Below are 15,305 nucleotides of genomic sequence, written 5' to 3' on the forward strand. Positions count from 1 at the left end.
ATGTGAAGCATTTTGACAGACTTAAGAGTGGAATTTTACTCTGACGCGCTTTATATTCCTTGTCTCTATTTTCTATGTATTTCTGTAGAGAGAAACAGTGAATTCACGAGTTCACGTCACAGATAATGAAGTGGGACAGACAGTATGTGTGTTTGTCGAGCTCTGAGCTCAGTGTGTGTCCAGATCATACCCCCCGGTGCTGAAGTAAAGACGGGCTCGTGGTGTGGAGGAGGGATGTGGTGAAACCAGAGAATGGAGGTGAGGGGGCTTGACTTCTTTTAGGCTGTTCAGATGATTGAAGTGATTGATTATGGAGAGCCAGACGAGTTCATGTGTGTCATATATGATCATATATAAACAGAGTAAAAGAACACAACAGAGTTCACGTGTGTCAAATGTGATCATATATAAACAGAGTTCATGTGTGTCATATATGATCATATATAAACAGAGTAAAAGAGCACAACAGAGTTCACGTGTGTCATATGTGATCATATATAAACAGAGTTCATGTGTGTCATATATGATCATATATAAACAGAGTAAAAGAGCACAACAGAGTTCACGTGTGTCATATATGATCATATATAAACAGAGTAAAAGAGCACAACAGAGTTCATGTGTCATATATGATCATATATAAACAGAGTAAAAGAACACAACAGAGTTCACGTGTGTCATATATGATCATATATAAACAGAGTTCATGCGTGTCATATATGATCATATATAAACAGAGTAAAAGAGCACAACAGAGTTCACGTGTGTCATATGTGATCATATATAAACAGAGTTCATGTGTGTCATATATGATCATATATAAACAGAGTAAAAGAGCACAACAGAGTTCATGTGTGTCATATATGATCATATATAAACAGAGTTAATGTGTGTCATATATGATCATATATAAACAGAGTAAAAGAGCACAACAGAGTTCATGTGTGTCATATATGATCATATATAATCAGAGTAAAAGAGCACAACAGAGTTCACGCGTGTCATATATGATCATATATAAACAGAGTAAAAGAGCACAACAGAGTTCATGTGTGTCATATATGATCATATATAAACAGAGTAAAAGAGCACAACAGAGTTCACGTGTGTCATATATGATCATATATAAACAGAGTAAAAGAGCACAACAGAGTTCATGTGTGTCATATATGATCATATATAAACAGAGTAAAAGAGCACAACAGAGTTCACGTGTGTCATATGTGATCATATATAAACAGAGTTCATGTGTGTCATATATGATCATATATAAACAGAGTAAAAGAGCACAACAGAGTTCATGTGTGTCATATATGATCATATATAAACAGAGTTAATGTGTGTCATATATGATCATATATAAACAGAGTAAAAGAGCACAACAGAGTTCATGTGTGTCATATATGATCATATATAATCAGAGTAAAAGAGCACAACAGAGTTCACGTGTGTCATATATGATCATATATAAACAGAGTAAAAGAGCACAACAGAGTTCATGTGTGTCATATATGATCATATATAAACAGAGTAAAAGAGCACAACAGAGTTCACGTGTGTCATATGTGATCATATATAAACAGAGTTCATGTGTGTCATATATGATCATATATAAACAGAGTAAAAGAGCACAACAGAGTTCATGTGTGTCATATATGATCATATATAAACAGAGTTAATGTGTGTCATATATGATCATATATAAACAGAGTAAAAGAGCACAACAGAGTTCATGTGTGTCATATATGATCATATATAATCAGAGTAAAAGAGCACAACAGAGTTCACGCGTGTCATATATGATCATATATAAACAGAGTAAAAGAGCACAACAGAGTTCACGTGTGTCATATGTGATCATATATAAACAGAGTAAAAGAGCACAACAGAGTTCACGTGTGTCATATATGATCATATATAAACAGAGTAAAAGAGCACAACAGAGTTCATGTGTGTCATATGTGATCATATATAAACAGAGTAAAAGAGCACAATAGAGTTCATGTGTGTCATATATGATCATATATAATCAGAGTAAAAGAGCACAACAGAGTTCATGTGTGTCATATATGATCATATATAATCAGAGTAAAAGAGCACAACAGAGTTCACGCGTGTCATATATGATCATATATAAACAGAGTAAAAGAGCACAACAGAGTTCACGTGTGTCATATGTGATCATATATAAACAGAGTAAAAGAGCACAACAGAGTTCACGTGTGTCATATATGATCATATATAAACAGAGTAAAAGAGCACAACAGAGTTCACGTGTGTCATATATGATCATATATAAACAGAGTAAAAGAGCACAACAGAGTTCACGTGTGTCATATATGATCATATATAAACAGAGTAAAAGAGCACAACAGAGTTCACGTGTGTCATATGTGATCATATATAAACAGAGTAAAAGAGCACAACAGAGTTCATGTGTGTCATATATGATCATATATAATCAGAGTAAAAGAGCACAACAGAGTTCATGTGTGTCATATATGATCATATATAATCAGAGTAAAAGAGCACAACAGAGTTCATGTGTGTCATATATGATCATATATAATCAGAGTAAAAGAGCACAACAGAGTTCACGCGTGTCATATGTGATCATATATAAACAGAGTAAAAGAGCACAACAGAGTTCACGTGTGTCATATGTGATCATATATAAACAGAGTAAAAGAGCACAACAGAGTTCACGTGTGTCATATATGATCATATATAAACAGAGTAAAAGAGCACAACAGAGTTCACGTGTGTCATATGTGATCATATATAAACAGAGTAAAAGAGCACAACAGAGTTCACGTGTGTCATATGTGATCATATATAAACAGAGTAAAAGAGCACAACAGAGTTCATGTGTGTCATATATGATCATATATAATCAGAGTAAAAGAGCACAACAGAGTTCATGTGTGTCATATATGATCATATATAAACAGAGTAAAAGAGCACAACAGAGTTCATGTGTGTCATATATGATCATATATAAACAGAGTAAAAGAGCACAACAGAGTTCACGTGTGTCATATGTGATCATATATAAACAGAGTAAAAGAGCACAACAGAGTTCACGTGTGTCATATATGATCATATATAATCAGAGTAAAAGCGCACAACAGAGTTCATGCGTGTCATATGTGATCATATATAAACAGAGTAAAAGAGCACAACAGAGTTCATTTTCAGACACACACACAGATCATAATGTCCAGATGACAGAAAGATTTGACAGTATTTGTGTAATAACTCATGTGGTTATGTGTGTGTCTCTCTTGTGTTTAACAGGAAGCTCTATAGAGGCTGTTTATGTCACACAAACACACTGAGGAGTTAAAACTCACACCAAATCCAGCACAGAGAGGCTCAGTGAATGTTGTGTAGTATGTGTGTAAGTGTGTGAGTGTGTGTGTTTCAGAGACGCTGTAGAAAGACAGAGTGCCGGCCGACTGGTCCACATACACACCTGCTCTACATACACCTGAAGAGACACTAATGTGTGTATAATTATTATTGTGAACTGCAGTGAATCTGTCATCAGTGCACCACAAACTCCATGATTTTACATTGAATCCAAACACACTGTCACTCTCTCCTCTCCTCTCAATGCTTTTATATGACACTGATATATCAACACCTGATCCGCTCCATTCAGTCTCCCAGTAACAGCGTCCAATCAGACTCTCTCTACACAACACCTGAGGATACACACCAGCAAATCTGTCTGGATGATCAGGATACGACTGACGCTCTTCCACACCTCTGATCTTTCTGTTGTCTTCAGACACTTTGAGTTCAGTGTGTGTTGTGTTTAGATCCAGTGTGAGATCACAGACATCTGAACAAAAGAAGACACATTTATAACACAACAGCAATATGTGTGTGCCTGTGTGTGCCTTTGTCTGAGTGTGTGTGTGTGTGTCTCAGGTTTGTGCGTGCGTGTCTCAGGTGTGTGTGTAGACTTACACTTGTGTAGTCCTGCTGTTATTCTTCTCTCTCCTCCATGACTCACACTACACAAACACAGACACATAAAAGACAGAAAGATGATGTGACATTGGTCTGGTGTGTGTGAATCATGTGTATGTTGTGTGTCATACTTGATTGTGTAGTTTGGATCATTGAGTGTGTGAGAGAGCAGCTGAAGTGTTGTGTGTTGTGGGTGATTGTAGCTCAGATCCAGCTCTCTCAGATGTGACGACTGTGAACTCAGAGCTGAAGCCAAAGAACAACAACCTTCATCTGTCACCATACAACCTGACAACCTACAAACACACACATCAACATGTCAACACACTCTTCACTTTTCTTTTGTGAGATCAGTGTGTAGAGAGAAACACCTCAGTGTGTGTAGTTGACAGTTGTGAGTCTTGAGAGCATCAGAGATCAGCTTCACTCCTGAATCCTTCAGATCATTGTTACTCAGGTCCAGCTCTCTCAGAGACGATGATGATTGTAGACATGAAGACATTTTTACACAACACTCTTCAGTCACATTACACAACGACAATCTAAACACAACCAAAACACAATGACACAAAAGACACAAATATCAGTTTGTAGAGAACATCTAGTGTATATATAAGGCATTATAAATCTGTTATGTTGAATAACTTTGCTGTACAACCACTAAAGCCTTGCTCAGACTACAGGAGTTTTAAAATCCTGACAGATTTTAAATCTGGTTGCAGCTCACACATAAGGAGAATCTTATCAGATTCTCTTATGTAAAATCTTAAACCTGGCATTACATCTACATTTGAATCTCTTTTTCAAGCACTACAAAAATAGGTTTGGCCTTTGTAAACTTGCATTTATGAATGTGAAATGTCCAGAGAAGAAACCTTGGGGGTAAAGTTGTGTTTATAAATAAGACTAAATGTTGCAAGTGCAAAAATAAAAATTAATTGATTGGAATTTTTTATTTAATAATTGCACATCAAAAGACATTTTAAGACACCCAAATACAGGATAATATTAAGATTATCATACCAGAGGAGGCCTCTTACGTCATCTCACCGGGAAACAGAAGTAAACAAAGCGACATCGCAGTTAATTTCACGTGACCTATTTGTCCTATTATGAAAAAAGTGTATTTCCACGATAGATGAAGGAAATGCAACGGCTATGCAACAGGTCTAGAGTGTGTAACTGTACCGTTTTAACTGTAGGGCTACAACGGCGTATCCGCGGTGAAAAGCTAATGTATCTGTAGCAATTAGTAGCAAAAGATTTATACTTTATTGTAGCAAAACTGTAGCAAGGTGTGTAACATTCAATCCTGGAATTCTGAGTCTTTGTCGCTCTGAATGGTTCTCTGTCTGTCAGTCCAAAGCCGCGGGATCATATTTTGAGTAGATGGTGCTATATGATTTTTTTAATAGGGCTGAAGTTATGACTGTGCTCTGGGAGAGCAGCTTAAGTTTAATGTTAATAAATAAAGGAAGAAAACAATTGTCGCTGCCGAGAATAAAGATGAATGCCAACGTAATTATAAGATAAAGCAAAAAAACAAACACATAAACGCATGCATGTGTGCCTATAGCCAAATAACAATTTGATGAACGAAACTACAAGCTGGGCGTTAGCAGTTAATTTACCCGGTACATTTAAAACCGATGTGACTTCTCCCCAGCTCTTGTTCTTATCTGTGCGGTTGCGGTATATTTTTGAGGATACATTATAAAGACGATCCTCCTTCTCCGCTGTACAACGTACCCTTGCAGGAGCTTTTGCGGTCTACATTTTTAAAGGTCTGTCAGTCATCTCCGTCAACTTTCAGATCTGTATCTCATTGGCTGTAGCGTAAGTACCAACGTTCGCTAAGAGTGTCATATACTGGCAAGGCAGATGCTTAGCCACGCCCATAGCAACCAAACAGGTTTGCCTAACAACCATTTTGCAATACCTATATCTCTGCATCAGAACATCGTAGAGACATGGTGGTCGGTTCGTTTGACTCATAGCTAAGAGTGACATATACTGAAAAGGCAGATGCTAATTCACGCCAATAGCAACCAAACAGGTTAGCCTGGCAACCATTTAACAAAACCTATATCTCTGCATCAGAACATCGTAGAGACATGGGGGTTGGTTCGTTGCACTCATAGGTAAGAGTGTCATATACTGGCAAGGCAGATGCTAAGCCACACCCATAGCAACCAAACAGGTTAGCCTGGCAACCTTTAAGCCAGAAATATATCTCTGCATCAGAACATTTTACAGACATGGCGATTGGTTAGATTCGTTCATGGCTTTATGTGTCATCACCCTAGTGAATGCCCAGTGCCGCAGTTTGCCATGAAGCCCAACTGACATTTTTCTCAGAAAGTGTATTGCAGAACATTTTTTGACATAATTTTGACGTTATTTTATTGAAGACGTGCTGCATTAATCACCATTTTAAGTCCCATCGCCTTTATGTTTTCCCTTTAAAGGACACAAAAAGCGATGTAGAATGAAACCAAATATCAATGATTCCTAATATCAGCACAATTGTAAAAGTAAATGATGTTCTACAGTTCAATAAAACAAGAAATTTTAATTAGATTTCATTGTCATATAGTAAACAATGACTGTTTTCTCACTATTTCAATGATTCAAATCATTCTAAACAAAGCAGAATTGTTGTGTTACTCTGAACAACACACAACGCTGTTTCGTTTCTAAATGAATCTGTTAGAGATTTAATCGATCTTTACTCCAAAATCAAGAACTTTGATCACATCTGCGTACTTCTCTAGTCGAGTTTATTCACTTGATAAATAATCCTCCATCCTTATGGAAGATTAAACAAAATATTTTTTTGGAAATGTGTGTTTTTTCTTTTTTTCCCTCAGAAATCTAGGAGCGGCGGCAGAAATGAGCTGAAGAGACGAGTTCAGGAGGTGGAACAGGACCTTAAAAACACTTTCTGTCAAACAAAGAGAGAATAATGACATGCACTTAAATCTGAGCTAAAGATCACACTTTTACACCCATAGATCTGAGCAGAAACATACATTTGCTTCTTATTTTATTTCATTTATCACTAATTCCATTATATATTTACTAAATTATATACGTTTAGTACATTAATTTTATCATATTCTTTATATTTATTCATTTATTTGATCATGTTATTATTCTTATTATTTGTCACATTTTGTCCTTATTTTTAATCTTGTTGAATCTTATGTTGGGTGCTGTATTGTGTCTCCATCTCAAGGTTAATGATAACATCACGAGACAATGTTTAAAAAGCTCATTCTTGTGTGGTATAATAATACATAATGAATCTGTTTCTAGTCAGACGAAGCTAAACTGAGCATTTAAGCACAACTTTTCATTTTATTCACATAACTTGGTGTCAAGCTGCTGTTCTTCTCTTCTGCATCTACCTTGTGGTTGATTTGAAGTATAAACTCACAACAGAGATGATATTTAAGTACAGATTTAGTCAGATCTAGTGAAACTGGACTCTTTTCATCTATAAGATCTGCGAGTCACATCTATAGCTGGATCCATCAACACAGAGCTGATGTCATTCAACATCACACGAGGCAATCTCATGATTTCTTTGGTGAGAGGTCATGTAAATGATGAGCATGACTGATCAAACAGATGGAATCTAGAGCAAACATTCATGTTGTAAAGAGAGACGGTGTTTTCTTCACGAAACCTTGAGCTATAAATCAGAGCTTTAAAAGTTCTTCTGAACTCTTACATCTATCTGTCCTTCAGCAGTTTCATCTTCCTAAACTTGATGAACACTATCAGGAGATGCTCAATTGTCCCTTGATGAAGTGAAACTGGTCCTGGACTCAATGCTAAAGAACAAAGGTCCAGACAGTGAGGGAATCCCCCTGAAATCATTTCTGTAATCTGGGATATAGTCTCAGCACTCATTGAGAAGATTTATCAGAATGCTTGAAACACTCTATAGCTCACATTCTCACATTCTTCAGTGTGGTTATGTTTCGCTCTTGGTCGTGATACCCCTCAAGGTCGTCCTCTATGGCCTTTGCTTTTCATTCTGTCAGTGAAGTCATTGGCTGAAGCCGTCATCAACTACACAACCCATTATTTCTGTCAATACCTCACGTCAAATCAAATCTCTCTTTATGATGACAAGATTTTGCTCTGTTTCCAATATTTCTGTGTCTGTTCCTGAATGCTTCAATCTTTCAAACATTTTTGTTTATGTATTTCTATCCCCACAAGTTATTGTCTCTTTTCACTTCTCAGCTGGTTAATAACAGTTGACATCAATCTCTCTGTAGTTGCAGCAGTGCTGTTTTAATATGACAGAGGAGAACTGGCTCTACCGCTTGAGTCTGGTCTCTCTCAAGGGTTTTTCTGTCAATCTAACTGTCAGGCCCCGGGTCTGAGCACCTGTTTGTTGTGTGTGTCTTGTTTATGTTCCTTCTCGCCAAGCACATGGGAGAGACCTTTTTGGCAGGTCTACATGTGCTTGGTATTTACCTTTGGGAGCCCTGCCCCCCTTGTTATCCACTCATCACTGCACCCCAGTTCCTTATCCCGCTAATCACACCACACCTGTTTCTACTCTCACTATCTCATCTCTCCCTTCTTATACTGCCCGAATTCCCTTGTTCCTTGTCAGTTCATTAGAAGTTCTAGTCCTTCTGTCCAAGTCTTGTCTTGTCCAAGTCTTGTCCAAGTCTTGTCCAAGTCTTGTCCAAGTCTTGTCCAAGTCTTGTCCAAGTCTTGTCCAAGTCTTGTCCAAGTCTTGTCCAAGTCTTGTCCAAGTCTTGTCCAAGTCTTGTCCAAGTCTTGTCCAAGTCTTCTCCAAGTCTTCTCCAAGTCTTCTCCAAGTCTTGTCTTGAAAATTTGAAAGATAAATATCATACTTTTTACTCCACTATATTTATAAAAGGTCCAAAAGTAGAACATGTTTTTTTTGCAGCGGGTTTTCCTCTGTCAGGACCTTTTACTATTGCCAAGAATTTCCATTTTTCTAAGCTGGCAGATTTCCGGCAAGCTTTGAATGTCAATTTGGCAGATTTTTTTAGGCAATCTAGCAAATCTTGGATCTTCCAGCTAAACTAATGTAAACGTAGGCGCTGCTACACCGTTGAAAGCTCTAAAATGGCAAATAGAACAATCAAAGGAAAAGGCACATGTTATCATCTGTGGGTTACGATCTGTAAAAGATCACAGAAACATTGTCATCAAAATGATCGGTGAATAAGCATCACATACACCTTGAGCTACGCGTGCGTGTTAACTTCTGATCTGCTGCTATATTATTTAAAGCAATTTGGAAAATAATGATGTTTCAACTGAAGTTACTGATTGCATCGCTGCCGGCGGCTAGTTTGTATCCAATCTTTATTTGAGGATAGAATACCTTTTATTGTCACTGTACATGTACAATGAGATTCGATAGCTGGCTCCACAAGCAGTGAAATAAATACTATAAATTACATTACAAGAAAAAAAAAGGGGGTAAGGTTGAGCAGACCTGAGGAACGTGTACATTTGCAATAATTACGAACAGTGCATGTGAGAGTTCAGAATAGTTATTGCTTTTGGGAAGAAACTGTTTTTGAGTCTGTTTGTTCTAGCCTTGAGACACCTGTAGCGCCTCCCTGAGGGGAGCAGTTTGAAGAGGTCAAAACCAGGGTGGGAGCTGTCCTTGGTGATGGCTAGTGCTCTGTTTAGGCAACGGGAGGTGTAAATGTCCTCCAGGGAGGGGGGAGGGCAGCCAATTATCTTTTGTGCTGCCTTTTCAACCCTCTGAAGCCTCTCCCTGTCTGCAACGGTGCAGCTGCCATACCATATTGTGATACAGTATGTCAGCATGCTCTCGATGGATGAACGGTAGAAGGTCATTAGCAGGTTGGAGTTCAGATTGTACTTCCTGAGAACTCTCAGGAAGTGCAGCCGCTGCTGAGCCTTCTTGTAGACTGCCTTGATGTACTCAGTCCAGGAGATGTCGGCGGAGATAAGGACGCCGAGAAACTTTAAAGAGTGAACCCTCTCCACACACTCGCCGTTGATGTATAGGGGGGCTGGGTCGGTCCTGTGCTTCCTGAAGTCGATGATGATCTCTCTGGTCTTCTTGGTGTTCAAAGTGAGATTATTCTCTGAACACCAGACTGCCAATTTACCAACCTCTTCTCTGTAGGCTGCCTCCTCACCTTTATAGATGAGTCCGACCACTGTAGTGTCGTCCGCAAACTTGACAATGAGATTGTCGTTGTTGGCCACACTGCAGTCGTAGGTATAGAGACAGTACAGGAGGGGGCTCAGCACACAGCCCTGTGGGGAGCCGATGCTCAGCATGCGGCATGAGGATAGGTGGGGGCCAAGTCTCACAGTCTGGGGACGTTTGGTTAAAAAGTCCTTTATCCAGGCACATGTGAGAGGGGAAAAACCAAGAGTGGCCAGTTTGGTGATGAGTCTGTCTGGGATTATGGTGTTGAAGGCTGAACTGTAGTCCACAAAGAGCATCCGAACGTAGCTCTGCTGTTTCTCCAGGTGGTTCAGTGCAGAGTGGAGAGCTACGGAGATGGCTTCCTCGGTGGATCTTTTTGCACGGTATGCATACTGGTGTGGGTCAAAATCTGGGGGGAGATGATCCTTTATGTGCTGAAGGACCAGTCTCTCGAAGCACTTCATGATTACCGGGGTAAGGGCCACCGGCCGGTAATCATTCAGACTTGTGATGGGAGTCTTCTTTGGCACTGGAATGATAATGGATGATTTTAAGCACTGCGGGATGACTGCCTGGGCCAGTGAGAGGTTGAAGATCCTGGTGAAGGTGGGGGCAAGCTGGAAGGCGCACCCTATGAGCACCTTGCCAGGTATTCCGTCTGGGCCGGCAGCTTTCTTGGGGTTCACTGCCAAGAGCACCCGTCTTACTTCATGTTCGTACACGGTGAGTGAAGTTATGTGGGAGGTAGTTGCAGGTGAGGGGAGAGCTGGAGCAGATGAGTGCTGCTGAGGTATTTCAAAGCGAGCAAAGAAGCAATTTAGCTCCTCTGCAAGCGGCGCACTCAGGTCATCTGTAGGCGGATCCCTGCCTCTGAAGTTTGTGATGTCCTTTATGCCCCGCCACACCTCCCGTGTTTTGTTGCTGGACAGATGAGACTCGATGCGCAGTCTGTGGTCCGCCTTAGCTCTTTTTATACCCTTTTTAAGGTCGGCTCAAGCCGCTCTGTACAGAGAACTGTCCCCAGACCTAAAGGCAGAGTCGCGGACCCTGAGGAGTGTACGTACCTGGCTGGTCATCCAGGGTTTCTGGTTTGGGAAGACCCGGATGTTTTTTTCCACCGTCACAGTTCCGATACAGAACAGGATATAGTCCAGTACCGTCCCTGTGAATGTCCCCAACTCCTGGTGTACAAATAAGTCCCAGTCTGTCAAATTAAAGCAGTCTTGTAGCATGAAGAGTGCATCGCTAGGCCAGGTTGTAACAGACTTTGTGGTGGGCCTGGCCCTGCGTCTGAGAGGGGTGTAGGCTGGGGAAAGCAGGAGGGAAAGATGGTCTGACTTACCGAGGTGGGGGAGGGGTATGGCTCTGTATGCGTGCTTAATATTGGTGTAGACATGGTCCAGAGTCTTCTCCCCCCTTGTGGAACACTTTACATGCTGGTAGAACTTGGGGAGTACAGTCTTCAAGTTGGCCTTATTGAAGTCCCCTGCAATTATGTGAACACCGTCTGGGTGGGCCCGCTGCTGTTCGTGTATGGTGTTCAGCAGTATAGAGAGGGCTGTGTTTACACTGGCATCGGGTGGAATATACACAGCTGTGACAATCACCACAGTTAGCTCCCTCGGCAGAAAGAAAGGCCGGCATCTTACAGACATGTCCTCGACGTCTGGGGAGCAGTGACTGCCTATAACTGTCCCGTTGTTACACCATTTGTCATGCACATAAACACAGAGTCCCCCCCCTGCTCTTACCTGAGTCCTTGGTCCTGTCATGACGGAGCAGAGTGCGGCCTACTAGCTGCACGCTTGCATCGGGTATACCCGGCTGAAGCCAGGTTTCGATGATAATCAGGACACAGCAGTCACGAACATAGCGATTTCCAGCAAGTTGTAGTTGCAGCTCATCCGTTTTATACACCAGGGATCTGGCATTGGAGAGATACAGGCTTGGTAGAGGTGGCTTGTGTGGTTGTTTCCTTAGCCTTAGCATAAAACCGGACCTACGGCCCCGCTTCTGCTTCCTCTCCCTCCTCCGTCTGCGCCGCCTCCTCGTCCCGACAACAATCCACGGAGAGCCCGGCGGTCTCGCTATGTCGTTTGGGATGTTATGTGTGTTGTGAAAGTCGCCCGAAACAGATATCTGATGTTGATCCCCGATTTCCAAAAGCGTCTGGCGGGTGTACTGAATGTTCACAGCACCAATAATACTCAAAGTAAAAAAAAAAAATCAACAGAAGAGGGAAAAGAAAAGAGCAAGAGCACTGAAGTGGAGAGCCGTAAGCCGCTGCAACCATGCGCGCCGCCATTACAAAATTAAGAGTGTTAGGACAATAGAAAACACTTTGGATGTGAGCAACTTTAGTGAACACAGCTCGGTTCCGGTTGAAAATGCCCTGCAGCTGGGAAACTTTGTGACTGTGATACAGCATAGTCGCAAGACAATACATCATTCAGCCGTTCCAATTAGAGTCTCGAACAGGTTTGCCCCGCTCAGTGACGCACCGACTGAGAAACATGCCCTAGTGATTCTATTGTCGGAACGTTAACATAGAGGCACCAGCCACCATAGTCAAATGTTTACCGGGAGTGTATGACATCCAATCAAATTTAAATGTCCTGGCTAAGGCTAATCGTAAATTCAGTAAGATTGTTATTCACATCGGCACAAACGATGTAAGCCTCCGTCAATCGAAGATCACTAAAGATAATATTTAAGTGGTGTGTGAGCTCGCAAGCACAGTGTCAGACACTGTAATATTCTCTGGCCCCCTCACTGCTGACCGTAGTGATGAGATTTATAGCAGATTATCATCACTAAATGGCTGGTTGTCTGAGTGGTGCCTGCAGAATAATATAGATTTTATAAATAACTGGAAGAGTTTTGAGGGCAGACCTGACCTGTTGAAACGAGATGGTCTCCATCCCTCATGGGATGGGGTTTCCCTCCACTCTAGAAATTTGGCACATAGTCTTAATAATGCTAAAGTCTGATTACCTAGGGCCCAGGTCAGGAAGGAGACAGAATGGCTTAACCAACTGTCTGCTTGCCGTCTCGCGTTACAGAATACACAAAATATACAACATGTAAAAATCCCTTCTTACAAACAACATAAATAGAGACTGTGTCTGTCTCCCGGATTAGCAAACATAAGATATTGCGTAAACCTCTTGAAAGTAATTTAATAAACGTTAAACAAATCAAACATGAACAAAATACAGATAATCAACTTTTACGACACAGATTGCTTAATATTAGATCTCTCTCAAATAAAGCACTTTTTGTTAACGATTTAATAACCGATCATAAAATAGACATGCTTTGTTTGACAGAAACATGGCTAAAGCCAGATGATTTTATTACTCTAAATGAATCCGTTCCCCATGATTATTACTATAAACACGAGCCTCGTCTAAAAGGTAGAGGGGGAGGTGTCGCTGCACTTTACAAGAATTCTTTTATTACCTCTCAGAAGTCTAATTTTAAATACAATTCTTTTGAAGTCATGGTACTTCACGTATCGACACCTAATACTAAGGACAAAACATTTTTAAATTTATTCTAGCTATTGTATATAGGCCTCCAGGGCACCACACAGATTTTATTAAAGAATTTGTTGGGTTCTTATCAGAACTAGTACTGGCCGCAGATAGAGCCCTTGTCGTTGGTGACTTCAACAACCATGTAGACAATGATACAGGTGCCTTGGAAATGACTTTCAAAGACACTCTTAACTCCATGGGCGTTAGTCAACATGTGTCATGACCCACTCACCTTCGTAATCATACTTTAGATTTAATACTATCTTATGGTATAAATGCGGACGATGTTAAAATCCTTCAGCAGAGTGAAGACATTTCGGATCATTTTCTGATATTATTTTTGCTTCACTGGCCTAGGGCTGCAAATCAAATTCCTTGCTACAAATATGGTAGAACGATTACTTCAACTTCCAAAGATTCGTTTGTAATAAATCTCCGTAAAAGGGAAGGAGGCGGGAACCGGCAAACATTTAAACATTTAATAACAGAAATAATAAAAGCCGGCGGCCCCTCACGGCCGACCGCCGGCAAACAAAACATAAATACAAAACACAAGATCATAAATATAAACTCAACATGTATCTGGGCCCGGTCCTCTCTCTGCGACGGTCCGGTCACTTGTTCCTTTTATATGCTCCCTATCTCCTACGTGATTCGAGCCCGGTGTGCGCACAGCTGGCACTCATTCACAATTACTCACCGGACTCGAACCACGGTCTCGCCCCGCCTACTCTACTACAGCGTTTCTCGTTAATCTGGCTGAATTGTCTCAATTCTCTAGCATGAGTTTGAAGATCTTGACATGACTATTGAAAATAGTCACCTTCTCAGAAACATTACACACAGTTGCTCCTCTGCGTTTAAAGAAAATTAAAAATGGCAGCCAAACACCGTGGTATAATGAACACACTCAGACTCTAAAAAAAGCATCCCGTAAAATGGAGCGCAACTTTAAGAAAACTAATTAAGAGGTATTTCGTATAGCATGGAAAGATAGTACTCAAAAATACAGGAATGCCATAAAAACGTTTAGATCCTCCTACTTTTCATCACTAATAGAAGGAAACTATCACAACCCTAGGTTTTTATTTAACACAATGGCAAAATTAACAAAAAATAAGTCGTCAGCAAATTCAGATTCTGATTTTCAGCATAACAGTGATGAATTTATGAACTACTTCACTAGTAAAATCCAAGATATTAGAGAAAAAAATATAACAATGCAACCAGAAGTAAAACCCGCTGATCAAACTAACTACAGCACCACTAAGGAGAAATTGCAATTATTTTCTACAGTAGATCACAATGAAATCTCTAAAATCATTAGATCATCTAAATCAACAACATGCATGCTAGACCCTATACCTACAAAACTACTGAAAGAAATGCTCCCAGAAATTATAGATCCTCTTCTTAGTATTATTAACTCATCTCTGACATTAGGACATGTGCCTAAAGCATATAAGGTGGCTGTTATAAGGCCCCTTGTCAAAAAACCCAAACTCGACCCTAGAGAACTAGGAAATTACAGGCCGATATCGAATTTACCTTTTATATCTAAAGTTCTTGAAAAAGTAGTTTCAACTCAATTATGC

At 40.3% G+C, this 15,305-nt stretch overlaps 1 protein-coding gene across 1 annotated transcript in view; it reads right to left on the bottom strand.

Annotated features, from left to right (window-relative positions):
- Positions 1-2,969: 2,969 nt before the first annotated feature.
- The window catches only part of LOC130416972 (NACHT, LRR and PYD domains-containing protein 3-like), a 32,858-nt gene continuing 20,522 nt past the window's right edge, over positions 2,970-15,305 (bottom strand). Inside the window, exons 5-8 of the mRNA XM_056742329.1 lie at positions 4,350-4,520; positions 4,110-4,274; positions 3,976-4,022; positions 2,970-3,847 (exon numbers count right to left, since the gene is read on the bottom strand). Coding sequence (XP_056598307.1) covers positions 3,291-3,847; positions 3,976-4,022; positions 4,110-4,274; positions 4,350-4,520 — 940 coding nt within the window. The 3' untranslated portion in view covers positions 2,970-3,290. The remainder of the gene's footprint in view (positions 3,848-3,975; positions 4,023-4,109; positions 4,275-4,349; positions 4,521-15,305) is intronic.

The sequence above is a fragment of the Triplophysa dalaica genome, unplaced genomic scaffold (genome assembly GCF_015846415.1).
Source record: "Triplophysa dalaica isolate WHDGS20190420 unplaced genomic scaffold, ASM1584641v1 Contig4, whole genome shotgun sequence".
Classification (NCBI taxonomy): Eukaryota; Metazoa; Chordata; class Actinopteri; order Cypriniformes; family Nemacheilidae; genus Triplophysa; species Triplophysa dalaica.